This window comes from Falco peregrinus, chromosome 3 (genome assembly GCF_023634155.1).
Source record: "Falco peregrinus isolate bFalPer1 chromosome 3, bFalPer1.pri, whole genome shotgun sequence".
NCBI classification, from domain to species: Eukaryota; Metazoa; Chordata; class Aves; order Falconiformes; family Falconidae; genus Falco; species Falco peregrinus.
In genome coordinates, this window is record NC_073723.1 from 110,595,692 (window position 1) to 110,621,414 (window position 25,723).

A 25,723-nucleotide genomic window follows, 5' to 3' on the forward strand; every position below is an offset into this window, starting at 1 on the left:
TTACAGTCACCGTGGATTGCTGCAGAGGCAGATCTTTGTTAAAAGTACATTGCCAGCATGAAAGAGTGGGGCTGTTGTAGCCCTGAGCCCCGGCCAAGCTCTAGCTGGACTGACTTGTGATCTTTTTCTTCCCTGGTTTCTCTGGAGATCAAGGTGAGCAAGAAGAAAGCTCTATTTGAACCTCTTGGTGCTCCTCTTCTCCCTCTGCCCCCCGTCAGTGGCCAGTGGGGACAAAAAAAGACCGGCTGAAATCTTCCTCCTCTCTGCCCTGCTCAACAGAGCAGCACCTGCGTTCAAAACGCGCTCTGCCATGTCCCCAGCTCTCCCTCGCACAGGGCAGTGGTAGTGATTTGAATGTGACCCGACAGGGTTGTCATTTAACGTTCTTTTGGACAGAGTTGCACATACCGTGCTGAGAGGCGTGGAAGTACCTTTAGAAATAAAATGCAAAAAAAAGAGAAAATAGCTTTACTGAATATTCTTTTCAGTTGCAGTTCAGTCCCGGTGTGCTACCGCCAACAACTGGGAGTTTAAAAATTCTTACAGAAATGTTGTAAATTGTTTCCAGCCCTCTAACGAGGGTGCAAACAGTAGGTTAACAAAAATCACTGCTGATAGAAAACTGGGAGAATGAAAGCCCTGATCAAAGAGGAATCCACAGGGATGTAAAGCAATTGGAAACATTAGTTAATGGCTCTTTCCTGGGGCTACTTGTACCAAAACAGCGGGGTTTGTTGGCATTTTCCTCCAGGCAGGCGCTACGGTGAGCCAAACTTGAGAAACTGCTTCTCTCATTGATAGGATATTTATGGGGACAAGGAGTCCTTGCCTGGTGGTGGGGTGTTTTGCAACCTCCCTCTTCCCAATAGCATTCCCACACCACGGGATATTTGTTAAAACACTGGTTTAGATAACACCAGTTTTTTCCACAACGTGAGCATGGCTTAATTTTGCTGTGGGACACCTTGAACTGGAGCATTGCGCTAAAAAGGGTCATTGGCTCCCTTGGTCATTGCCAAACTCCTTTTGGTTGTGGTTTTAGTTGCTAATTCGATGATTTCTGCACACTGGGCCAAAAAAAGCTGTGGGTCTTCTTGTATCTCACACAAAGGACCAATCCTTGCCTCCTGGGAGCAGCAACTGGGATTGAATGGGAAAATCATCCCACGGCAGTGTTGCCGGCAGAGCAAGTGGCAGCTCTGCTGCATGTTCAGGAAGGTTAGCACCGGCTCTGCCGCTCGCTCTTCTCCAGTTTTTGCTTCCTAGCCAGACTGGGCTCTGTTATGTTATTTCTTCAGCCCCATCTGTCCTGGCTTTTTTTCTTTTTTTCCGCTGTTTCTGCGCTATTGACTGTTCCAGCGGGCTCTGCCGGGGCATCTCATGGAGTCTTGAAGCTGCCAGAACTGGCAGCGACCCAAGGTTTGAATGCTGCCGTTCATACCCTTTTCCTTGCTCCCTAGGAGCACCGGGGTGCGAGATGGATTTTTTGGGTGTACCCATGAGAGGTTAGACCCCATCTCCTCCCCAAACTGTTGCTTTCCCTTCCCAGGAGCCAAGCGTGGCCCTGAACCTGGAAGCAGATTTTGCTTTGGCCCCGTGGATTTGCCTGGCCAGAGGATTTTGGGCACCAAGGCTCTGGGTCTGCATGGCTGCGTTGCAGCGAGGTCAGAGCCATCCCTCTTTATTTCCTTTTTTTTATTCCTAGCAGAAGTGCATAGTGGTGGGCAAAACTCCCCAGGGAATTCAGAAATTTGGGTGAAAAGGGTCTGAGCATCAGGGCAGGGGGTGGCGAGTCAGAAATAAACACGTGTGTACGCGTTGGGGTTAGAAATCGCTTCTCCACTGGGCACGCTGTAGCAGGGGGGGAAGCAGAAAAATACCAGTTGCAGCCGCGTTTTCCAAAGAGCTCGAACGTTTCTGCTCGCCGTCGTCGCTTCCAAGAGACGGAGAAAACCGGGGAGGTAAATTGCAGTGATTCATCGCAGGCAGATCGGAGGCAGGAAATTAGAGTTCACTGCCTGCCCCGTGCCCGGCGTGGGCTCAGGCTTGCCGGGGCCTGGCTGACAGCGAGGGCCTGACGCCCACAGGTCGAGCATCCCCGAGCATCCCTGCATCCCTGCGCCGCAGCGGGAGCTGCTGGAGGAGCCACCCTGGGGAAGGAAAACAACCGGCCAAGGCCGAGAGCCGGAGCGGGGAGAATTTTTCGCCTGCGTTTCTGCGGAGCCATCCCAGCAAGCTGCCCGTGAGCCGCAGGGTGGAGGGGTGGGGGTGGGCAGCGGCATGGGGGTCCCTGGGGGTGCTTGGTGGCTGGGTGTTACATTCCTCCCTTCAAATTTGGGGTCAGCATCTCTCCCTTGGGGACCTCCAGGGTGGCCGGTGGGCTGGGGGGCTCCATTGAGAAATGAAGCGTGAGAAAAGGGGGGCGGGGCTTGGGGGCTGCCTGCCTGCGGATTGGCTGGGGGCGGGGGGAGACCCCCCAAATTGTGCTGGAAAGGAGAGGGGCAAACCTGAGCTTGCGAAGGGGATGGGGGCATCATAGGGGGACCCCCCTCACCCCATCAGGATGTGCTTGGAGTAGCCAGACCCCCTTCCTTCCCGTGTGTTTGTGCCCAGGTGGCTGTGGCGTGGCCTTGGTGACACGAATTGTGCCGGTCTCAGCCCAGCTGTGGGGGCAAAACCCCGTTGGGTGACTGGAGAGGGGCTGGGTCCATCCCTCAGTGGGTTCTCTGGCTGAACACCCCCCACCCCCCCAAACCTGCTGTCCTCATTGTTGGTGTTTTGGGGATCATCCCTGAAGGGCTATGGGGGTCTTGGTGCTGCATGGCCAAGGGGGAGCGGGACGGTGTGCTGAAGGGGGAGGGCGGGATGGGGGGCACCCCAAAATCTCACTGGGGTTCAGGATGTGGCACTGCATGCCCCTCGCTTGGGGTCTGGACTGTATGCTCAGGGCACAGGGACTGCATGCATCACGTCGGGATTCGGGGACCCTCGCACCGCACCCCCTGTCAGGACACAGGGACCACCTGCACGCTGCCCGGGGCAGGACATGGGGACCCATGCATCAGGGTTGGGGTCAGGCTGTGGGGACCCTGGCATGGCACTTGGGGTCACAGGAGGGACCCTAGCATGATGCTGAGGGTGGGGACATGGGGACCCTTGCACTGGCGTTGGGATGCAGGGACTCTTGTGTTGGGGTTGGGGTCAGAACTTGGGGACCGTTTTGCTGGGGCAGGTACGAAAGGACACTTGCATCGGGGCCGGGATTTGGGGACCACGGTACGGGGACTGCAGCATCTCCCCAGGGCTCAGCCGGCTGGAAACGGGGGACAGTGGGGGCAGGTTGTGTCTGTCCCCTCCCTCCCCGCAGGGACCCTGACCAGGGGCCAGATCCGGGCTCCCACCGCTCACTCCTGTACCACCACCCTGGGTGGCTCTGGATAATTTGGATGTGGCACCGGAGACGCTTAATCCTGTCCTGATCCAGCCTTCACCCCAAAACCCTGCTGCCATGAAGAAGAAGCCGGGCAATGGGAGGGGGCCGGACCCTGCGGCCCCCCAGCAGCGAGCCCGGGGCATCATCAAGCCAGCGGAGGTGATTTACCCCCAAGGGACACCCTGAGATGAGGTTTGGGGGCAGGTGCATCCCCATGAGCCCTCAAACCATCATCTCAGGGTGGTCCAGTTGCCCCGGGGGGAGTAATTACTGCACTGGGGGGGGTTGTTGCTGACTCAAGTGAGTTTTTGCCCCCCCTCCCCCCCGCCCAGTATGTGGGCTCCTTTGCCATGGAGGACCTGGACCTGCAGCAGCAAGTGGGGCAGCTGGAGGAGCAGCTGCGGGCGCTGAAGGTCAGCCATCCGCCACCACTCCCCCTCACTGGGAAACAGGGGGACCCCAAAGAGTGGAGGGGGACCCCTGGGTAGCACAACCCAGACGCCCCCCAACGCTGCCTCTTTCCCTGCCAGGACTGCCCCAGGAGGAGGTCGGTGGTGCTGAGGTTCAGCTTGCAGGGGCTGAAGGTCTACGGTGCCGACGGGGAGGTAGGGGTGCTGGGGGGGGGGGTGTCATGGGTGCTGAGCAGGGTCAGGGGTGCTGAGTGGGGTCAGAGGTGCTGGGTGCTGCTGGAAAGGTGCTTTGGCAGGGGCTGGCACCACTGAGCATTGCTTTCCACTTGGGAACCTGTTTTCCCATTGCAAATAGGGTTGCAACCTGCTATGGAAATAGGGGTGACCCCAGCCTTGCTTGCACCCCGGGGGGTGCTCGGTCCCAGGGATCCCCTCGCCTTGTCCCCGCAGACGCTGCTGATGGCGCACGCTCTCTGCCGCATCCTGTACAGCACGTGGCACCACGCCGACCGCCAGTTCGCCTTCGTGGCCCGCAATCCCTGCAGCCCTGCTCGCACCCTCTTCTGCCACCTCTTCGTGGGGCTCCCGGGCGAGGTGCGTGGCACAACCCCCCACCCTCCCCCCCCCCAAAAAAAACCCCACCCCATTATTATTATTGTGAATATTTAATTTTTTGCCTCCTCCAGGTGCAGACCCTGCACCTCTTGCTCTGCCGCTCCTTCCAGCTCTGCTACCTCCTGGCACACCCCGAGGACCAGGCGGCCGAGGGGGAGCCCCTGGGGACCAGGGTGCTGCGGGAGCCGCTCAACCCCGAGGAGGTGTCGCGCAACGTCAATGCCCTCGTCTCCTTCCGACGCCTGCCTGCACCTGCCGGCCTGGGCTCCCTGAGCACAGGGGTAGGTGCACTCTGCAGGGTGCTGGGTGCTGCTCCACGGGCCTTTGCACACTTGCTTGTATGATTTTTACATGGGTTTTATGTGGCCTTTGCTCACATGGCACATTTTTGCATGGTGTCTTGCACAGCTTTTCTTGTGCAGCCTTTTCTTTGCACAGCCTTTCTTTCACAGCGGAATGTGCGTGGCACTTTATGAAGGGCATTTTTTTTGCACAGTGGTATTTACATGATGGTTTTTGCGTGGCAGTTTTTGCATAGTTTTGCCTGGCAGTTCTTGCGCCAGGTTTTGCCTGGCGCATTATTGCACAGCACATTTCTGCGTGGTGTTTTGCGTGGCATTCTTGGGCACATCCTCTTTGTCAGCATTTCTTTGCACAGCGGTGTAGGTGCAGCATTTTGCACGGCACGTTTTTGAGCTGCACATTTTGCAAGGCCCATCCCGCACAGGCTTTTCTTGCATAGTGTTGGCACAGCCTGTTTTAAGTGGAATTTTGTGGAACAGTTTTTTGCACAGCATTTTGAATGACCTGTTCTTGTACGACCTTTTCTTGTGAGGCATTTTGCACCAAGCATAGTTGCATGTCAATTTTTTTGCACAGCAGTTTTGCATGGTGTTTTGCAGGGCATTTTCTGTGTAGCGTTTTTGCACAGCACTTTTTTGAATAGCATTTTGTACAGGGGGTTTTGCATGGTGTTTTTTTGTATAACATTTTTATATGGCCTTTTTTTTGCATGGTGGCTTGCATGGGTATTTTTGGTGTGGTACTTTTTGCAAAGCATTTTTTAATGGCTTTTTCTTGCATGGAAGTCTTTGCAAGGTGTTTTGCATGGGTCTTTTTGCCCGGCGTTTTTGCATGACATGTTTTTTGTATGACATTTTTTGTATGGCGCTTTTTTTTTTTGCATGGTGATTTGCATGGGTTTTTTGGCATGGTATCTTTCACAAAGCATTTTTAATGGCTTTTTCTTGCATGGAATTCTTTGCATGGTGTTTTGCATTTTTGCACGGCAATTTTTTTTATAGCATTTTTTGTGTGCTCTTTTGCATTTTTCGAAGGGCGGGTTTTTTGCCCAGCATTTTTGCGTGGTGTTTGGAACAGCATTTTTTGCCTGGCATTTTTTTTTTTTTTTGCCATGGTGTTTGGCATGACATTTTGCATAGCAAGAGCCCCCAACCCCCCCTCACACACATCCTCTCTGCCCCCCAGGATCGGCGGCCAGAGGCAGAGGGCAGAGCTGGTGCCTGGTGCCCCGGGAACCCCTACTGCTCCCCGGTTCTGGTGCGCAAAAAAGCCATCCGCAGCAAAGTCCTGCGCTCAGGGGCTTACCGGGACTGCGGGGGCGACAGCCAGCTCCACCAGCCCCCCCGTGACACTGGTGAGTGCCAGAGGGAAACTGAGGCACGGGACATACGGGTCGCCCCAATTTCATGAGGTTTTAGGGGTGATGAGGGGATTAACGGGCTCCCACAGCGGCAGTGGGATGGGAGAGCAAAGGGGCGAAGAGCTTGGCCTTCCTCCCCGAAAACGAGAGCGTCCTCGCCGAGAGCGTGTGGGCCTTCGCCGGCATCACCAGGTGAGTGTGTGGGGGGAGCCCCGCTTGTCCCCACCACCCCCCCCCCCCCGTGCCCACCTGCCACCTCGTCCCCAGGGATGGTGGCATCGCGCTGCTGCGGCGGGACGTGCCTGGCGCCTTCCTCCTGCGCCCCGAGCCTGGCCTGGCCAAGCGCTGGTGCCTCTGGGTGCGGGCGCCCTGCGGTGTCGTCTCCTACTGCCTCTTCCAGACCCACCAGGGCAGGTTCTGCGTGGAGGTGAGGGTGCTGCGTGGGGGTGGCAGGGTGCAGGGGCGGCGGGGGTGAGGGCATTTGGGGCATGAATGCACGCGTGTGTTCACTTCGTGGTTGCAGCAGCGCGTGGTGGCACTGTGCATGGGTGCACTGGTACGTGCATGCATAGGGTGTAAGTGCATTTGGTGCAGCTGTGCATGGATGTGCTGGTGCGTGCATGCACAGGGTGTAAGTGTTTGGTGCAGCTGTGCATGGGTGTGCTGGTGCATGCATACACAGGGTGTAAGTGCATTTGGTGCAGCTGTGCATGGGTGTGCTGGTGCATGCATGCACAGGGTGTAAGTGCGTTTGGTACAGCTGTGCATAGATGCATTGGTGCATTGGTGTGCCAGTGCACAGATACTCTGCGGGATGTGTGTATCTGACGCATTGTGTATTTGGTGCATCTGTGTGTGGCTGCATTGGTGCATACGTGCATCTGATGCAGAGGTGCACAGCTGCATTTGCTTCATGGTTGCATCAGCATTCAGGTGCGTCTGTGCATGGGTGCACGGTGGCACTGGTGTGTGGGCACATTGATTTGTCGGTGCATTGGTGCACAGGTGCATCTGTGTGTGGTGCACAGGTGCCAGTGTGTGTGGGCGCACGGATGCACCCACACTTTGATAAGTGTATTTGATTTGCAGGTGTGCAAGCACATCCACGCATGGGTATGTGGTGCACAGGTGCATTGGCGTGAGCACATTTGGTTCACGGATGCCTTTGATGTGTGGGTGTGTCAGTGCACAGCGTGCAGCTGTGTGGATGCATGGGTGCATGAGTCCATTTGATTTATGGGTGTACTGGGCTTGTGCGTGCATGGTGCACGTGTATGCAGCTGCTTCTGTGCATGAGTGCACTTTTGCGTGGCTACACAGGTGCTTCGTGCGTGGGTGCGTTCAGTTCCGGGGTGCATGGGTGCACAGCACACAGGTGTGTGGGCATCCTGGCAAGGCCCGGCGGGGGGGCTCACCTCTCCCCTCTCTCCTGGTGGCTGTGGCCAACACCATGGCAGCATTCCACCGCCGAGTTCGCCAGCGTGGCTGCCCTGCTGGCTCACTACTCTGCAGCACCGGGGGGCTGCTTCTGCCGCCTGGCCCCCGGCCGCCGCAACCCCGGCTACCAGGAGCGGGACCCCGGCGGTGGGGCCAGTGCCTGGGGGGAGGCCGCCTGGGCCCCCACCGCCCCCGTCGGGGTGCAGCATGAGCGGGGTTAGGCCCGGGAGCACGGCTGCCCCCCAAAATCCCCATTTAGCTTTAAATCGCTGCCGTCTGCCTTAGTTATTCCCCTCCGCGGGCTGCGCGCAGCGGGCTGTACGGCGTGCCTCTGCAATAAATGGCTCTCTGCTACCGGAGGGGGAGTCTGCTGGCGGCCTTGTGTTCCCCATCCCCCACTACAGTGCTGCGTGCAAGCGGTGCACACTCTTGTGCACCCTCATGAACTTGCTGTCATGCACATGTACCCTTGTGAACTCGCACTCATGCACGCACTTGTGCTTGCATGCACGCATCTGCGTAACCACACCATGGACTCACGTCTGCACGCACACCCATGTACACTCACACACCTGCACCATGCATTTGTGCCCGTGCTCTCATACTCGCACGCACTCCTGCACCCGCGCTCCTGAGCACCTGCAGTCTCCAACCCTCGTGCTCTTGCACCCCCTGCACACTTGTGCAGCTGCACGCCCAGCACATGCCCTCTCTTGCACACTCAGGTGTGACGCTTGTGCAGCGGCCGTGCCCCCGCCCACGCCAGCTGCACCCCCAGGCACGCGTGCCCCCGCCGCGCGCAGCCGTGCGCGTGCTGCTCAGCCGGCCTTGCACACCCGCCGTCACGTGGCGAGAGGGGCGGGGCCTCGCGTCACGCGGCCCCGCTGCTGTGGCAACCGCGTCGGGGCGCTGCGCGCATGCGCGGTGGGGCGGGCGGCGCTTCCCGCCTTCCCGCAGCCCCCGGCCCGGGCTCGCAGCCTGATCCCTTGGGCTTCCCGCCGCTCCCTCAGCCTTGCCTGGCGCTCACAGCTTCACCTCAGGTTTTCCCTCGCTCAGCCCCCCCTGGGCTTGTCCCTGCTCCCCGAAGTTACCTCAGGCTTGCCTGCCCACGGCCCCCCCTCAGGCCTGCCCCACTCAGGCTTCCCCGCCTCAGGCCTGCCCCCCTCAGGTCTACCCTCACCCTCAGACTTGTTCCATGTCTCCCCCTTGATCCCTCCCAAGCTTTTCTCCTCCGTTACTCTCCCCTTCTCCCCCAGCCGTTTTGTGGCTCTCCTTCCTTATGCCAAGTGGTGGGGGTGGGGTCCTTCTCCTCAGTGTCCCCAGCAAGGTGAGGGCTCTGCCCCACCCGGGGGCGCAGGCCCCAGGGTTAGACTTGCCCCAGCACTCCCACAGGCCCACCCCGGCCCCGATGCCCCCCAGCCCCACCAAGTGAGTGTGCGTGGGGTTGAGCTGGCCCTTGGGAAATGGCCTCGGAGGCGGTGAAGGTGATCGTGCGCTGCCGGCCCATGAACGAGCGCGAGAAGGCCCTCGGCTGCAAGGCGGTCGTAAGCATGGAGAGCACGCGGGGCCAGTGCTTCCTCCAAAACCCCACCGCTGCCAGGGAGCCCCCGAAGCAGTTCACCTTCGACGGGGTGTACTACCAGGAGCACAACACGGAACAGATCTACAACGAGATCGCCTACCCGCTCGTGGAGGTGAGTGATGCCCGAAGCAAGCCAGGCACAGCCAACATGTAGCTCCAAACGTGGGCTGAGGAGTTCTCCCTGGATAGGTGATCCCTAATTTATAAAAATTGATTTATGGACAGAAGCAGCCCAGCCTGCTGCTGCAGGAAGTTTAGCTGTAACCCTGGGATGCAGAGGAAAGCACGACAGTGTCCCAGCAGCAGGCTGGGAAATTGGGAAGAGGAAAAACATTTCTAGCAGCCAGCGGAGCTCTGAGGATAGAATTACATTTAATTGTTTTGAGCGGATGTTTATACAAAAGATGAATCCTGCTGAGTGGGCCCTAGAGATAGTAGCTGGACAGAAACTGCAGTGGAAAGTGATGCGAGGAGAAGGGAGACAAACAAGACTCCTGATGATTTTAGGGACATGTTTACTGTCAAGTGAGAAACCTTAGAGAAGACAGGGAACCTCAGCCTCTTACAGACTAGCAAAATGAGAGGGGATATGTTTGTTTCCTCGTTAATGCAACAGCTAGGGTGAGACGTGAATCAGTCAAGCAAAGCAAAAAAACCCTAATCCCCCCAAAAAACCGATTTTGTTAGAAAAAGAAACAGGGATAAAATGGCTAGTGATCTTTTTGAGGTGGAAGTTTCTGCTTATGAGAACAGGCAGGGTCTGAAGCAGTAGATTATTAGATTAATAGGCTATTTTATTTTATTTTATTTTAATTTATTTAAACCTTAAGAAATCGAAATACTTTCTGCTCCTACCATGCTTCTCTGAAATAGGAACAAGTGAAAGTGAGGCCTTCTTTCAGCCAGCTTTCCAAGGGGAAGTTATTCTAAGCTAAAGACCATTCCTTTGGCCACCCTACAATTAACTAGCGTTCTAGTTGTCTCCCTGGATTTCATAAGATTTTTCTGCCCTGCAGCAAAAATATTCTGGTCTTCTGAGTGTTGTCAACATCCCTTCCACTTTTCAACGCCTGCATTTCTTCAGGTTTTCCATTTCTGAGAGAAAAGCCATTGATTTCTATGCTAGCAGAATGCATTTTTAAATTTTGATACTCTGATGGCATGTGGAGATCAAGTAGCAGTTTGAGGTTTACTTCCAGTTCTTCCTTTAAAATACCTTTTATGAGCTGGGACTGAATCGGGACAATGTATTTCCAGTTATGTAAAACGTGAAGATAACGGCTATTTTATTCGCTTTTCCTCATTTCCAGGGTGTCACCGAAGGCTACAACGGCACCATATTTGCCTATGGCCAGACTGGCAGTGGGAAGTCATTCACCATGCAGGGAGTTGTGGATCCTTCTACACAGAAAGGCATAATACCCAGGGCATTTGAACACATTTTTGAGAGCGTACAGGTAGGTAGCAATGCGAAAGAGATCCCATTTTAAGAGTGTGTGATATCTAGAAAGATCTTTTTCTCTCCTACCCCAAGGAGTGAGTGCTCTGATTGCGCTTGGGAGCAAGAATGGGAACAGGCTTTTGGGTACGCTGCCTCTCGTCCTAAAGCTGAGGCCTGTATGTAGTCAGAGGAGCTGCACCCTTATCTCTGCTGACTTAGAGACTCACGCTTGGGGTGTTGAAGGACTGAATGTCCCTGTGGTGAGCGTGTTGAGTGGTTACACCTAGGAGTGTGATGCCAGCAAGAGATCTGATGAAGTGCTGAAGGGAGGTAGGCACCCAGCTGGCGCTGAGGAGCTATGTGGGCTGCCTACTTGCCTTCATTTTGAGCCCTACCCAAAGATTGTTCCTCTTTTGTGCAGTGTGCTGAAAACACCAAGTTCTTGGTGAGAGTTTCCTACCTGGAGATTTACAACGAAGACATACGAGACCTTCTGGGAGCTGATACCAAGCAGAAGTTGGAGGTGAGGTGGAGTCAATGTGTTCTCAGATGGGTATTATCATGAATGTCTTGCAGAAGTGCAATAATACTCTCTGTCAGAAGCTGAATGCCGGAAGGTGAAATTACAGTTATGGATGCCAAGAGGAGATTTTGACAGACTTGAGCAAAAGTTTAGTGGCAGAAGGAACAGGATCTGGTCAGAAACACGTCTCGTGTGTCCTGCTTGATAGCAGCCAGTAGCTTAGCAGCAGCTGTGTGAATAAAGGATGGAATAAAGTGCTCATGGGGTAATTTCTTAATATTGTTTCTCTCACAGCTGTCTCTGAAGCAGGAGGATTCTGTGCCTTATAAATGTTTAGTCTGATCCAGTGGAGCTGTGGATGATCTCATTATCTGTCTAAAACAAAAAAAGCTGATTCTTTTTTGAGGGGACACAGCACATCTTACTCCCCATGGGAATGCATGAGGAAGGCAGGCAGCTTCCAGGAATACAGGAGGGTAAACTTTCCTGAAATCCTAATCAGGGGGCTGATTTTTATAATATCTACCTCTTGGTGGCTTTGCAGATCTTTTTGCACATATTCCTGGAGGGAGCTGCAAATCTCTTGCCCTAATTACTTCCCTGCAGGACTGCCCTGGTGGAGAAAACTGAGGCACTAGCACCATCTGCCGCACAGTCGCACCAAAATGGTCACAGACCCAAACTGCCTTACGGGGCAGATGTGTTTTTAAAAGGTTCTTGCCTTTAAGGGAGGCAAAACCCTCTCAGCTCCATGTTCCAAGTGTGCTTCACCTGTGCGTGTCGAGTGGGAGGGTGGGAGAAGGGGACGCGCTGCTTTGGAAGGTGCTTGCTGCAGTTTCCCATCCTTTGTTCCACATCAGCAGTGACACCGGTTTCCATGACGACTGCGGTTGGCACTGGGAGGGCAGGAGTTGGGCAGAACAGTTGCCAGGGTAACACTGTCGCACTGGTGACAGCTGCTGCCTGTTGCTGCCTCCACCGAGTCATTAAGGGAGTCCTGTGGAGACAGAAAGCCCAGGCTGACCTGTTGCTCTTTTCTGTGCCCCCCCAATTCTCCTCCAGAAATCCCACTTCTCTTTGTCCCTTTGCCTTTCAACATCTGACTTTGGTGACCCTGAAGCCCACAACCCCCTCCCGTGGCATGAAACCCTGTGAAGAACAGGGCTGCTGGAGCTGTGCAAGGAAAATCCCCCCCGCCCCCAGTCAGGCTGTCGTGGAGTTCAACAGCCATGCCCTCCGCTGGGTGCGCCTCAGGGTCTTGCAGCACCCTCAGACACAGCCGTCCAGCTGCAGGGTTCTACAGCACAGGCAGAAGTCAGGGTGTATGAACAGTCTGGCTGTGTTTCTGGAACCAGATCCATCCTGGGCGGTCACAGCTTTAGAACAAGGTTAAAACCCTGCCAAGTTTAGTTTTCAGCCATTTCTGCTCTGTGTGGATTTTTTAACAGCAAACACTCTAGTTGACATTGCTTCTTGTGGTGCACGCGTCACTAACGCTCGTCTTTGGAAGTCACACTGACAAATGTGGTACTGTCTGTTGCTCTGTGACACCAAGTCATGACAACCATATCTTGATATCCCAGCTGACATGATAAAGATAGTTTTGGTTATGAACTCAGCAGATGTGGGGTGTAACATAGCTGTTGAAAATGAATTCATCTAATTTAAAATTCCCAGCGTGGAGGGGGCTGGTGTAGGAGTGCTGGGATCTCTTGATTGTTTTGTGTTTTTTGTGTAGGTTTGATGGGTCATTCAAGATTTTGAATGTTTCAATCGTTTACTAGCATGCTGTATGAAATTTTTCTTCTGCGTGATTGGTAATTGCTGAAAAGATGCTGCTAGCTATTTAACACTGTCTCTACTCAGGTGCCTGAATAGAATTTTAGAACATCTTAAAAATGAACTAATCTGGAAAAAAATTATTATAGCCCACCTGTGCATGATGGGTATGACTTTGGGAATTTTGTCAGTGTGATCAAGACGCCCTCTCAGAGCGGAGGGGTTCAGCAAAGCACCGGCAACAAATATCTATGACTATTGAATCTGGGCTTTGATTTTTAAAAAAAGCTCCCTATGACTGACGAGATCCTGCCATAACAGGTGAAAAACATTTCACTTTTTTAAAATATGCAGCTTAATAATAAGGAGGTAGAAGGTGTCTCAGCACAGAGAAGCTGGGTTTCTTGTGGCCTAGGAGATATCTGAATCAATCGGCAAACTTTTAATTCTTTTTGCCTGTGAAGACATGAAGGTGGCTCCCTCTCTTTGTGTGGTTTTATTCGTCCTTCAGAAATATTGAGGCTTTTTAGTGGCAGTCAGGTAAGCTTTTGCAATACTGCAGTTTAATTTCTCCACATGCAATACTCATGTAGCCTTCAAGCTTCTGGACAGTTTCCAGAGTACCTTCCTGCAGTCTCTGTGCGTCTTGTTCTAACCTGTGTCACGTTGTCCCTGTTTGCAGCTGAAGGAGCACCCAGAAAAAGGGGTGTATGTGAAGGGGCTCTCCCTGCACACCGTGCACAGCGTGGTACAGTGTGAGCAGATCATGGAGACAGGCTGGAGAAACCGAGCAGTGGGATATACCCTCATGAATAAGGACTCTTCCCGCTCCCACTCCATCTTTACTGTCAATATGGAAATCTACACCGTAGGTAGGTAGCTGGATGTCCCATGTCAGGCCTGGGCCTAGCAGAGTGCAGAATCTGTGCAGTCTGACCAGTCACCCCACAGCTAAACTTAGATCCTAAATGATTTTAGGTCTAGTAGAAATCAGAAATACTCCCTGACATGCACGTTCTTCACAGTGTGAAATGGCTGAGTGTTCAAAGCCATTTGGGTTTTTTGGTGTGTTTTTTTCTTTTTTTCCCTCCTCGATTCCCCCTTGGGAGAGAAATGTCCTGCACTCAGACTGGGAACATATTTAATTATCCTTCCATTCCTTTATCTTCTCAAACCTTTATTTCCACCAAAGGGGGCTAAATCTCACAGCCCATCCGATGGCTTGGAGTTCAGGTGTTGTACAGCCTGGAGAAACTTGTCTGATCTCCTTTATAATCCACGTCAGATCATTTCACCCAACAGTTCCTTCATTGAGCTTAACCATGGGGCACATCTTTTAAATATGGAATAAAAGAATCCCTTAGTAATGTTTTAGTGACTGTTTTTCCTTTCTGAAGTATCTCATTCCCACTGATGTTTCTTTAGCTGATAAGGTTGCTTCACTGGGTCTGAACACAGACCTGGAGAGGGTTTTTTTCTGGGACTAAGAAAGGAATTAAGTCTCCTGTATTCTGTCTAGTCCTTGACGCCAGCTGCGGCTGTGAACAGCTTTGCCTTCATTTTCTTGAGCTCTTCCAGTCGTGGGGAATGTTACACAAAGCCTTCCTCAGCTGTGGTTCTAGGTGTTGGTGAGGTCATTTTCCTCTATCCAGAATGATGGTGGTGGTGGTGGTATCTTGGGAACTTCTCAATTAACACAGCCAGTGGATGCTAATCCTTGCATCATGTGGGTCTATAAAATCCCAACTTTAATCCTAAAAAGGAAAAAAGTATTTACACTTCTCTTTTGTGTTCCAGATTGGTTCAGGGCTCTTAATCTAGCCTGAAACTATTTCTCTAATTTAATTATTTGAAAACTTGTTACATGGAACAGGATGGGAGGTGGGGAAACTTGCAGTCTTGGCAATTAAATGGAAGACAGCTGGAATATTTGAGGAGAAAGCTGAGGGTTTTGGCACAATCCCCATAACTGGATGTCTACTAGGGTAATCATTAGTTGAAATAGTTAATGAAGTTGGTATTTATGTTGTCATCTTTAGGCTTCACGAAGGGGTACGTGGAGAAGTTCATACTTATTTTCCAGTTGACCCTGTAGTAAATTATAATTTACAGTGAGTTGATATTTTAAAGGATCTCTTTGTAATTATGTGGACTAAAATTACTCTCTTTTTTTTGTTTGTTTGTTTGTTTGTTTGAGTAACAGATTCAAGAATTATGGCAAATATTGGGTTCTTTGGCTGGAGATGCTTGACGTGCGCAAGTTACCATCAGTATTTTTACTGTGTTTAGAGTAGCAAATGTTTGATACCTTTACATTTTGCTCAGGGATTGGTTTGTTAATGAGGAAGATGTGCTTATGCCACCAGCACTGGCTGATGGGGTGTGCAAAAATTAGATGGGCCAGACTTTTGGTCTGCGACAGGCTTCTTAGCAAGAGTCTGGGGACCTTGTTACACCACGGAAACTAAACTGCTAAGCTCCGAGGTCGAAGCAAACAGCCTCCCTGGGTAAAAAGACTGGCAGGAACCGAAACAACTTTTTAATTGCCTGTCAGTGTTTACATAAACTGGGGGAAGGCGGGGAAAAGGTTAGAAAACCTACTTTTTGTGACTCTCCACTCACCCCAGCACTCAGAAAAGATGGTGAGAGGGTGCTCTATTTAAGCTCCATCTGGATTTTTTTCCCCCAGTTCTCCCATGTCTTGACACACCAGAAAGATCTGGAGTGAAACAAGTTTGTTCAGTGGCAAATGTGAAGTTCCACAGTTAATCTGTTGCTGTAACTGGGGAAATATCCTGGGGCAACAGATTTTAGATTTTTTCAGTGTTTACCTGTGAACTTTTAACTTTTCCCCCATGCATCAGATTATTCGTTGCTCGTGTTAAGGTATTGTCCACAGCCATAAATCTGAACTGACTAATTTCAAGGCTCAGTTTTGTAGAAGTCTGCCTGGAAAAGGGCAGACTGTTAAAACCTTGATGCTTTCTGCACTTGGAGTGCTGAAGGAGCTGTTCCCTTGAATTTGAGTTGCAATCTTAAGGAAAGATTGGGATATGGACATTCAAGAGTGTGGTCTGGTGCTTAGGACATAGCCTGTGATTTGGGAATGCTTGTCCAATGCTTTGCTCTGCCTGAGGCTGGGAAAGTATGTAGGCAGCGAAATTAAGGGATTCCTAAAGTGACCAGAGGCACTCGCTCTCTGTCACAGGGAACTTGTGTCATCGTGTTAATCCAGCCTCAAAATGCAGGTCAGAAAGCAGATATTGTGTGCGTGAGGTGAGCATCCAGGTAGCTGGGGAGCTGGCTGTTAGCTTTCAGCTCACGTCTTCTCTTGCCTTAAAGCGTTACGATGGGGATGGCACCAGCTCACTGGGTCCGACTCCTCACTCACTGGGACCATCTCCACATCAGGGTGGCTCGGGCTGAGCACAGTCCCAGTTTCTTGCGGTTTCCCCATTTCTTGCCTGCGTTCCTTCATTTTAATTTGTCATTGAGAATGTCATGCATTGAGGAGGAGCAGATGTTGCTGAGCATGCCTGCATGCTGAGTCAGGGTGCAGTTTGACAGCTGTTTGGGCCAGAGGGGAGATCTCCTGGGCTTCTTGAACGTTCGAATCAGATGGTGGACCTTGGTGGTATCTGATAGGATGTGCTTTTTCTTTTGAAGCACAGCAAGAAACGTCTCGAATATATGTCCCTTGATTAGGGTAGGTGGGGTTCTAGTCTTGAGAGAAGCTGTAGTTTGGGACTTCATGCAAAAACTGTTTCCAAACCTAGTGTCTACTCCAGCCTTTCCGCAGTAGCCTGTAGAGGTAACCTTCCTGCCTGTCTCTCCAGGATCCCTGAATGCCTACGTGACATCCTATTTAGTCTGTGCTAACTAGCCCTGCTCCAGTTACTGCTCGTTGACTTCTCATTTTCTGCTTCCTCCCTTGTTTCTCTCCATTTGCCAGACATTGTTTAACTTCACAAAACAATCTGAGGAGGAAAAAAGTTCTATAAACTCACAGTCTGACCTCATTACTTGTAGAGGGCTTTGTGTGAAATTGTAAACACTTGGAAATACGTGGAGGGGGTGTATGGGTGTGTGTGCTCAGAGCTCACTGGGTGAGTAAGAACAGGCATGAGTTTTTACTGTGCAGGATCTTGTTCAGGAAAGCACTAAAACATGTAGTTCTACGATTAACTAGATATTTATTTACTTAAGGGAGGTGGGCCTCAAATGCAGACAAAGAACAGGGCTTGAAATGGAATGTGATTCTAAGGGAGTCCTGGTTCTTGACTGTTAAGATGCTTTCTCTTAAAGCCCAACCTGGAATTATTTGCTTGCAGATGGGCGAGGGCAGGACCACCTTAGGGCCGCAAAACTCAATTTAGTGGATCTGGCAGGAAGCGAGAGACAGTCGAAAACTGGAGCCACAGGGGAGCGGCTCAAAGAGGCCACCAAAATCAACCTCTCCCTCTCGGCCCTGGGCAATGTCATCTCGGCCCTGGTCGACGGCAGGTGTAGACACATCCCCTACCGAGACTCAAAGCTGACCAGGCTGCTACAAGACTCCCTTGGAGGGAATACCAAGACCCTGATGGTAGCGTGCTTGTCTCCGGCTGATAACAATTATGATGAAAGCCTCAGTACTTTGCGCTATGCTAATCGAGCGAAAAACATCAAGAACAAGCCCTGTATCAACGAGGACCCCAAGGATGCTCTGCTGAGGGAGTATCAGGAGGAGATTAAGAAGCTGAAAGCCATTCTAGCTGAACAGATGGGTGCGAATAACTCGTCAGGTAGGAGGGCCCTTGTGGCTGCAGAGATGTTTTATCTTTGACAGAAAAAAAGAGGTTTTTACACATAAAATGCTCACTGGATTTCACCTCAACCTTTCCCTTACCTGTTGGAGGAAGAGGTCCGCATTCTGGTAACAGACTTTTCTTTCACCGTTGCCAAATCGACCTTATTCCACTGGTAAAGACCATCTCAATTATCCCATATTTTCAGTTATGACAAATCCTGCTAGAAAATGCTGATGAGATTCAAATCCTTAATTCCCCTTGATTGTTCTGGCTACAATTTGGTCAGTCACAGAAGAGAGGTTTTGGCTGGCAGAGCAAAAATGAGCTGTGAAAGAAATAATGATGTAAAATTCTTTATTAAATATATATTATATATTTTTTTAAGGTAGCATTTAGCCCCTGTTCTCCTACCCTGTGAGCTTTTGACAGTCCAAGAAAAGTTTTGCCCTGCTGATGGCACTGCTTACAGAGAGCAGCACTGTCTGCTCAGGGTTCAGCCCAGCCCCAGCAGACTCGGTCTTTGCTGTGAAGTAGGAATAGCAAATGTGGGAACAAATGGGTAAGAGCAGTCTTTGGGGAGCTCATCACCTTTTGAGAATTATCCCCCAAAAAAGGGCAACTTTCAGCAGAGGAATGAGGCTGTAAGATCGTTTCCCCCACCCCTTCTGCCACCTTTCAGTAACAGCTGTGAAGAAAGAAGGCAATTTCGTTGCACCTTTCATCTCCTTCCCAGTGTCTTTTTATCTTGCAAATCTGTTAGCACAGCCCTGGAAACAAGTCTCCTGTTATTTCTCGAAAGAGATTAGATTTATATTTTGTATACCTGAAGCTTAAACCTCTCCCCTTTGGCTCAGCGCTCACTCCTTTCCTCCCCACACCTATGGAGTCTCAGGCCAGTGGGCGTTTTGGCAGCGCAGATGCTGGCATGTGAGTGCAGCTTGAAGGAGCACAAGGATTACGGTGTTCTTTGCTGGCAGCCAGGTTCTTTGTTCTGTTTCCAGGCATTCTACAGACAATCCCACCCAGTAATTGTGAGTGATTTTTATTTCTGCTTTGCTTTGTAGGGCTTCTACCTGCTGAGACTGCTCACCTGGCAGAGAAGCCAGCTCCCCTCAAACCCCAGTTAGATCTTGAAGCAGAGAAGCAGCTCATCAGAGAAGTAAGTCAGGAGGGGGTATCCCATACTGTCTTTGACTAAGGCTTGTGGGTTTTTATAATGATCATTACAAATATGGTATAGGGCTGTGTGGTTCAGCCTTTTTGGAATGCTTCTCTTCCTAATTTTTGGTCCTTGGGCTTCTCCTGTGGACAGGACATGTGTTGGTGGAGGCCTTATTTACAATGGCACTGTCTCTCAGCATGGTTCCCACTTCTCTGGAGATGAATTGATATGGATTCCCAAGAAGAATTTTTCACACTCCATGTGAAACATAGATTCTACCTGTCAGAGGAGGGCGAAAGAGGGAGTAGGAAAGTGGTAGTCAAAGGTGTTAGGAACAGTACAAGGATGAAGATAAAGAGGGGATAGGAAGCCAGGAGGAGGAATGAGGAGTTAGGGGGCAGAAAGAAATAAAGTGCTCTCCTTACTTTTCACAATCCCCTCCCAGGGCACCACAGCCACCCAAGACAGTGGTTTCTAGGCTAGTCACCTTCCATCAACACCATGCTGACTTAAATCACAGGAAAAGTCAACGGATACAAGATCGGTCGGGTTTATTGGGGTGGACACAAGAAGTGACCTAGAGCGGACCTAGATGTGACCTTGTGTAGGGTCAGGGGGCTGTTGCGTCAGGCTGTCTGCTGTGCCTTTCAGGAGTACGAAGAGAAGCTGGCCCAGCTAAAGGCCAGCTACGAAGCAGAGCAGGCGTCCCGGGCCCGCCTCGAAGAGGACATCAGCAGCCTGAGGCATCACTACAATCTGAAGCTGTCTGCTCTAGAGGAGAACCTCAGGAAGGAAGCAGGTGTGGATGAGGCAGGTGGAGGCTGCAGCGCAGGCTGAGGGCTCCCTGACCGCAGATGCAGGCTGCTTTTGCAAAGCATGACTTGTGGCAGCCACTGCAGCCTTTAAAGCAGCAGTGACTGCTACTGCAGTGAGCGCTACCTGGCAGCAACAGCAGTCCCTGCTTTCGGCCCTCCCTTATTGACAGGAGGCTCTGGCTCTCCTGGACCCTTCCTAGGACTCTGTCCCCGTTTTGTCCTCTTCTCTATTTCCCTGGTTTCTTTTCCCTGTCAGGACCAGCCTGGCTCTACCCTGTAAGCCCTGAGGCCATGAAATGCAATTTTTGCCCATGTAGCTGTTTCTTCTGACCTGGGGCAGCGTTTCCCTCAACCAGAGGTCTGAGCTACAGATGTGACTGGTCTTGAGCCGGTTGGCTTTGCACAGCTCGCATGCCCAGGACAAGGGTGGCTGCGGTGGCTGCAGCAGTCTCTTTCAGCGCATGCAAATGCAATGCAGCCCTTGGTCTCCCGGTGGATTATCACCACCATCGCTTTGCTGGAGGGTGGTTATTCCTCTCGCATACCTATAAACTGTTGCCAGCTCTTCTCTTCATTGCTGCTTTTCATTTATACTTCCACAGCGCCTCAGAGCATATTTGGCAATGTGCTTGTACAGCACTTATTGCCCAATATTAATTCTTGAACCTACATTCTTCATTTTTGATGCTATCACTTTCTAAGATGAGAGCTCCCCCCCTTCCCCCCCCCCCCCCCCCCCCCATTACAAACGTGCACCCCCCCCAGCCTCTGGAAATAGGTTATTTGTGCATGAACATGAGGACCCAGGCTCTCCAAACCCTGTAAAATCTGCTTTCTGTACCTGATCTGCCCTCTGGGTCTTTAATGGCTTGTAGTGACCAGCAAGAAGGTAAATAACAGGGTTTTTCCTTTCAGACACAGAGTTCTTGGCTTTTGGTGAAGACTTTGATGTTTTCACAGATTTATGCTCTAGTTTTGCAGAGGTCATTGCTGACACTGTGGTTATTTTCTCTTTTACTCTTCAGCTGCTGTGAGGACTGAAACTACTCCTGACATGACACCTCTGCCTGTAGACGCTACAGCAGGGGAAGGACCAACATCAGCCCAGGTACCCTCTAAAGCTACTTCTCCCCCCACGGTGGCATAAACCCAAGTGGGGAGTGTTACCCTTCACCTATCCTGGTACTCTCGCTGCGTGTTTTCAGAGCTGCAGCCTTTGGTTTCCTCTTGTCCTCAGGGCCCAGAAGCACTTCGGACTGTCCCGGATGCCTGCGGTGTGAGCAGGGGGAGTGCTGGAGCAGAGGGGGCTGGCGCAGAGGGGATTGCATTGCCTGCAGACCAGCAGCAGGTGCTGGCCAGGTCAGTGACCACGCTGCTCCTGCTAACCGCCCCCTGGGCGCTGCTTACAACACATGCAACCCTGTTCTTCTGTTATTACAACTGTTGAGCTTCAGCTGTCAGGTCAGCGCAGTACAAAGCTAGGCAGGCATGTATTCTTTACCCCCAAATTACCTTTGTCCTATTTGGGCAGATAAATACTTGTTACATGTGGCATTTGATGATGCCAAATGCCAGAATTATGAGAGAAAACTCTGGAGGTGTCTGTATCAGCAGACGTGGATGCAAAAAAGCATGCTCTCCTGGTAACAAATCCTAGATCTGTAGGCAGGGAAGTCTCTTCCTTCTCTGGCTTTTTGCAGCTTTAATTTATGAGGAATTTATGAAGTTGAGTCTGGCAGTTGCTGAAAGAACTTGTGTGCCCAAAGAGGTTATGGAGGCGACCTCCTTTTCCTCTTGGAAGAAAGCTCTTGCAGGGCACGCGGAGCCCTCTCCTGTCAGTACAAGTAAGGCAGCAGGCCTTCCTGCGGCTCACTGCGTGGATGGAGCACAGCATGTCCTCCATGACTCTCCCTTGTCATCGAGGGCACTTTTGCCCCTCACTCACGCATCTGACAATGTTTGCAAGACATCAGCTGGAATTGGCATCAGCATTTCCCAGTAACCCCACTGCAGGGGCAGCGTTAGCCCAGGGGCTGGAGCACGGGGCTGGGATGTGAGGGGTGCAGGCTCGAGACTCACACCAGGCCCTGTCTCAGAGGCATCTTGTCTTGAAGTCAGAGTACAGCACAGTGTATCAGAACTTCTGGGCTCTTTCAGAAATAACGCTTCAAGCACATTCTGCTGATTTCTCTCTTTTACTCTATTGCGTGGAATTATATAAAAATCAGAAATGCTGAGTGTAAGATATAATGTGGATGATCGGGTTTGATTCTGAAAAGTTCTGTGGTTCTCAACCAATCAGCTTTCTGGTGAGCTCCTGCGGCACATGCTTGCTCTGTTGGGCCTCACCCAGCTGAAAAAGGAGCTATTAAGACATTGAGATTAGCAGCATCTGTAATTTGTGGGCAGTTCTGTCTGTTAATGGAGAGGTCTCCGAAGAAACCATTCGTTTTGACTATACAGCAACTCTTAATAGTCCTATTGCAGTATTCCCTTTCATGACAAACAAGTGACAAATGCACTTCTAATTACATTGTTAGAATCACAGTTCTCTGCAGATTAGGCAGGAGGGTTTGGGGGTTTTCAAAGCCGCCTGTTAAAAGCTTTACCCGTCAGGGGACAGCTGTGAGATCTCTGACACGCTCAGCAGCGCAAGGATTCAAGTGCGTTATGAAACAAACAAAACTGAAGGCTACTTGGCAAGTGCAGTGAAGAATAGCAGGTCACCTCTGGTGGAGAAGGAGCTGTTTCAGCTGGGTTTGAAGCTAATTAAGAGGCTGTTATCAGCAGAGGGTTTATCAGTGGTGGGATTTTTTCCATCGTGAGCCAGTGCTGGCCAACCGAGCCGCCTGCTCTGCTGCAGATCCCTGTGCAAAGCGAATGGCTCCGGAGCTGGGCTTTATTGCCGTGCCGGAGCACGCGGGGCTGCGTGGCACAGCCCTGAGCTGAGCTCGATTTCAAACAGGGGTCCGGGCCAGCACCAAACAGCAACGCTGAGCTCACGAAGTCATCACCCCACCCGATACGGCCCCCAGGAGACCGTGCTATGGCTTCCCACTCTACCCCTCCCATATCCACCACTTAAAATATTTCTTTGTGTCATTTGGGCATTTTTTTTTGTGTTTGCTTTGAGAGTCTTTCAAAACAAGAAGTAAGAATTGAAATATGGTGCTATAGTCAATGTATATTTCAATAAGAATTTAAATGTAAATTTCACAAAACAGGGCTTTTAAAAAAAGAGTTCTGGGAGCGTAGATACAGATTTCCAGACACACCTGTTGACACAATAACACACACGCTGCCTTGCATCCACAGGAGTATTTATGACAGAAACTTAATAAATTAAGTAGAATTTTCCACGATTACTCAGGGCAGCAAATCTCATCAGAAATCACCATTTTCTGGACGTTTTCTGGATGTTTTCTGGTGTCTCCCCAGATGTCGGTGAGGTGGGGACGTGTGTCCTCCGTGCTCACGTGGACAGTTCTTTGTCCTGCTAAGCTAAGAGAAGCGTTTGCCCTTCCCAGGCTGCAGATGCTGGAGCAACAGGTAGTAGGAGGGGAGCAGGCTAAAAACAAGGACCTCAAAGAAAAGCATAAACGCCGGAAAAAATACGCGGACGAGCGGAGGATGCAGCTGGTGGCTGCCCTGCAGCAATCTAACGAGGACAGCAGTGACTGGGTCCTGCTTAACGTCTACGACTCCATCCAGGAGGAGGTCCGAGCCAAGAGCAAGCTTCTGGAGAAGATGCAGGAAAAGGTGAGCAGCTCCCCGCTATCGCTGCGGAATCTTTTGGGAGCATCCCTTTCCTCCTCTGCGTGCCTGTTGGTTTTTTTAGGTTAAGGAGGTGTTTTAGGGCAGTATGTGTAAGAATGACTCCGGCTGCGTCAAGTATTTCACACACATGCCTGTCAGCTTGCTCGCGTGCGTTTTGATGACATTCCAGACGCAGCAGCCCTCGAGGTGGTCAACTAAGGTGTTGAACCCCCAACCCCCACCTGGTTTCAAGGCTGGGCTCATTGTCAGGGCTGGTGTCGGGAGGGGATGTGACTCCCGCTGCTGACCTACACAACCTACTGCACAGCCTCCTCCGCTCCGGCCGCCCCAGCGTCACGCCGGGGTCTCAGGGAGAAATTACAGTGTGAAAGGGGGGGGGGGGGGGTTTAGGAGGAAATTAAATATATATATCTGTAAAAGCAATGCTTTTGGATTTTAGGCACACTTGCAAATCAATTTTGCTCTGCTGAGGCGGGGCAGAATCAGACGAGCTTCCAAAAAAATCTCTGTGTGTGTGTGTGTGTGTGCAATGCTGAACCGCACATTTAAGAATGTGTTTTATTTCTGTATTTAGGGTACGGCAGAAATATTGCACCTTTTCATCCGCGTTAGGAACTCCCAAGGGTTTGTTATCGCTGGGCACAGACCGTGCTAGTAAGAGTAACTTCATGTCTGTTCAAAGACTCGGCGCTGTGGGGAGACGCAAGAAATCTTTCATTAAAACAGATGTGGAATAATCTCTCGACACAAATCACATCCTAATTCTGAACTATAAATTAGAAATCTACCCAAATATTCATGCTTTTGTGTCCTTCCGTCCCTCTGCCTGTACTCACAGTAATAATTGCTCGCTCTCCTTCACAATCCTAATGATTTATTTTGGTTTTATGTCCCAGCTGCGGGCTGCTGAGACTGAGATCAAAGATCTGCAGTCGGAGTTTGAGCTGGAAAAGATCGATTACCTCAGCACCATCCGCCGCCTGGAGCGAGACGTGATGCTCTTCCAGCAACTGCTGGATCAGGTGCAGTCCCTCGTCCGGCGTGACTGCAACTACAGCAACCTGGAAAAGGTCAAGTGCGAATCCGTCTGGGACGAGGAAACTGGCTGCTGGAAAATTCCAGAGCCCGTCATTCAAAAAACACGCCTGCCTGCAGGTAAGAGCGTCTCGGTGGTGGGCGCATGGCTCGGCAGATGGCGGGTGGGCTGTGCTCGTTTGTAAAGCCTCCCGTGTACAGAAAGTTTATTTAGAAAGTTTGAGTAATGTCATCTAACACGAAGATGGGTATGGATCCTTAGGGAATCTCTGCGGTACAAATCCCTGGGGAATCTCTGTGGTGTTGGGGATCGGGGAGTGCGTTAGTTGTGCTGGAGGTGACAAGCCCGTAACGCCCGTCTCTTCCCGCAGCAGTTCCTGCCCTGCCAGAGCCCACACCCGCCCGACGGAGCCCCCCGGCCCAGCGCGGCGAGCCAGCGGTACGGCGCGGTTCTCTTTTATTTTCTATTCCTATTTATCCCATTTCTGCCCCGTGCGCTGCTGACGCCGTTGCACGCTCGCAGCCTGAGCAGGACCGCTACAAGCTGGTGCTGAGCAGGAGCGGCAGCGAGGCCATCGCCAGCAGCTACTTCCGAGCCCCGCCAGCCCGCGGGACCCTGCGGCCCCCAGGTGAGCCCGTCCCCTCCCGCACGCTCCTTCCCCCGTTGCGATTCCCGAGGGGAGCGCGTCAGGCTGGGCACCTGGCCTCAGCAGGGCCCGCCCGCAGGATGAGGCCGCTTCTGGCCTCCCGCGGGGGGACCCACCGCGCCCCCCCCCTCTTCTCTTACAGCCACCCCGGGGCCGCAGGGGGCTCAGGGGGGCGCCTGCCCCCTGCCCCGGCCCTTCCGCCTGCAGGCCCTGGCCCCGGCCCCGCCGCCCACCGCCGCCAGGCGCCACAAGGCCAAAGCCGGCGCTGGCCGCCGCCCGCTCTGACCGCGCCGCGCCCGGGCCTCCGGCTGCGCGGGACGGCGCCGCATCTGGCCGGTTTCGCAGCGAGAGGCTCTCGCTCGGCGGCGGGGCGGGCTGGCAGCCGCCGCGTTGTGTCGCGCCCGGTTACCCCCAATAAACGGTCCGACAGCGCCATTTTGGGGTCTGTTCCTGCGCCGGGGCGGGGTGGGAGCGGGCCGGGCCGGGCCGGGCCCCGCCGCCATCTTCCGTACGGCGGCCGCGCGGGGTCAGGGCGGCCTCCCGGTGATTGGGCGGCGGCGCGGAGCTGGCCGCCGCTGGTTGGGAGGCGTGGGTGCGGCGCCTGGCGCTGACTG

At 52.1% G+C, this 25,723-nt stretch overlaps 2 protein-coding genes and 1 long non-coding RNA gene across 9 annotated transcripts; 2 read left to right on the forward strand and 1 right to left on the reverse strand.

The window, feature by feature from the left end:
• The first annotated feature begins 31 nt into the window (after window positions 1-31).
• Window positions 32-7,917, forward strand: SH2D5 (SH2 domain containing 5). Of its 2 annotated transcripts, XM_055798982.1 has the most exons (12): window positions 32-153; window positions 1,550-1,664; window positions 2,088-2,242; window positions 2,614-3,592; window positions 3,766-3,846; window positions 3,964-4,038; window positions 4,294-4,437; window positions 4,530-4,739; window positions 5,947-6,115; window positions 6,211-6,313; window positions 6,389-6,548; window positions 7,579-7,917. In XM_055798982.1, the coding sequence occupies exons 4-12, from the start codon at window positions 3,509-3,511 to the stop codon at window positions 7,777-7,779; spliced, it is 1,227 nt and encodes a 408-aa protein (XP_055654957.1). In that variant the 5' UTR covers window positions 32-153; window positions 1,550-1,664; window positions 2,088-2,242; window positions 2,614-3,508; the 3' UTR covers window positions 7,780-7,917. The 2 variants fall into 2 exon arrangements, with proteins under 2 accessions (XP_055654957.1, XP_055654958.1); XM_055798983.1 differs by lacking the exons at window positions 32-153; window positions 1,550-1,664 and adding an exon at window positions 1,705-1,961.
• A 1,100-nt stretch (window positions 7,918-9,017) lies between these two features.
• On the forward strand, window positions 9,018-25,720 carry KIF17 (kinesin family member 17). Of its 5 annotated transcripts, XM_055798949.1 has the most exons (14): window positions 9,018-9,252; window positions 10,451-10,597; window positions 11,003-11,104; window positions 13,566-13,755; window positions 17,215-17,667; window positions 18,738-18,832; window positions 19,487-19,634; window positions 20,676-20,758; window positions 20,888-21,009; window positions 23,178-23,409; window positions 24,324-24,582; window positions 24,834-24,901; window positions 24,986-25,091; window positions 25,252-25,544. In XM_055798949.1, the coding sequence occupies exons 1-14, from the start codon at window positions 9,022-9,024 to the stop codon at window positions 25,392-25,394; spliced, it is 2,379 nt and encodes a 792-aa protein (XP_055654924.1). In that variant the 5' UTR covers window positions 9,018-9,021; the 3' UTR covers window positions 25,395-25,544. The 5 variants fall into 5 exon arrangements, with proteins under 5 accessions (XP_055654924.1, XP_027642794.2, XP_055654923.1 ...); XM_027786993.2 differs by having other exon boundaries at window positions 24,986-25,720; XM_055798948.1 differs by having other exon boundaries at window positions 24,834-25,091.
• Window positions 22,815-25,647, reverse strand: LOC129784047 (uncharacterized). 2 transcript variants are annotated; one of them, XR_008746332.1, is made up of 3 exons: window positions 25,519-25,647; window positions 24,390-24,488; window positions 22,815-24,117 (listed from the first exon to the last, which is right to left on the reverse strand). It is a non-coding gene; the product is annotated as an uncharacterized LOC129784047 (long non-coding RNA). The 2 variants fall into 2 exon arrangements; XR_008746331.1 differs by lacking the exon at window positions 25,519-25,647 and having other exon boundaries at window positions 24,390-24,529.
• Window positions 25,721-25,723: the final 3 nt, after the last annotated feature.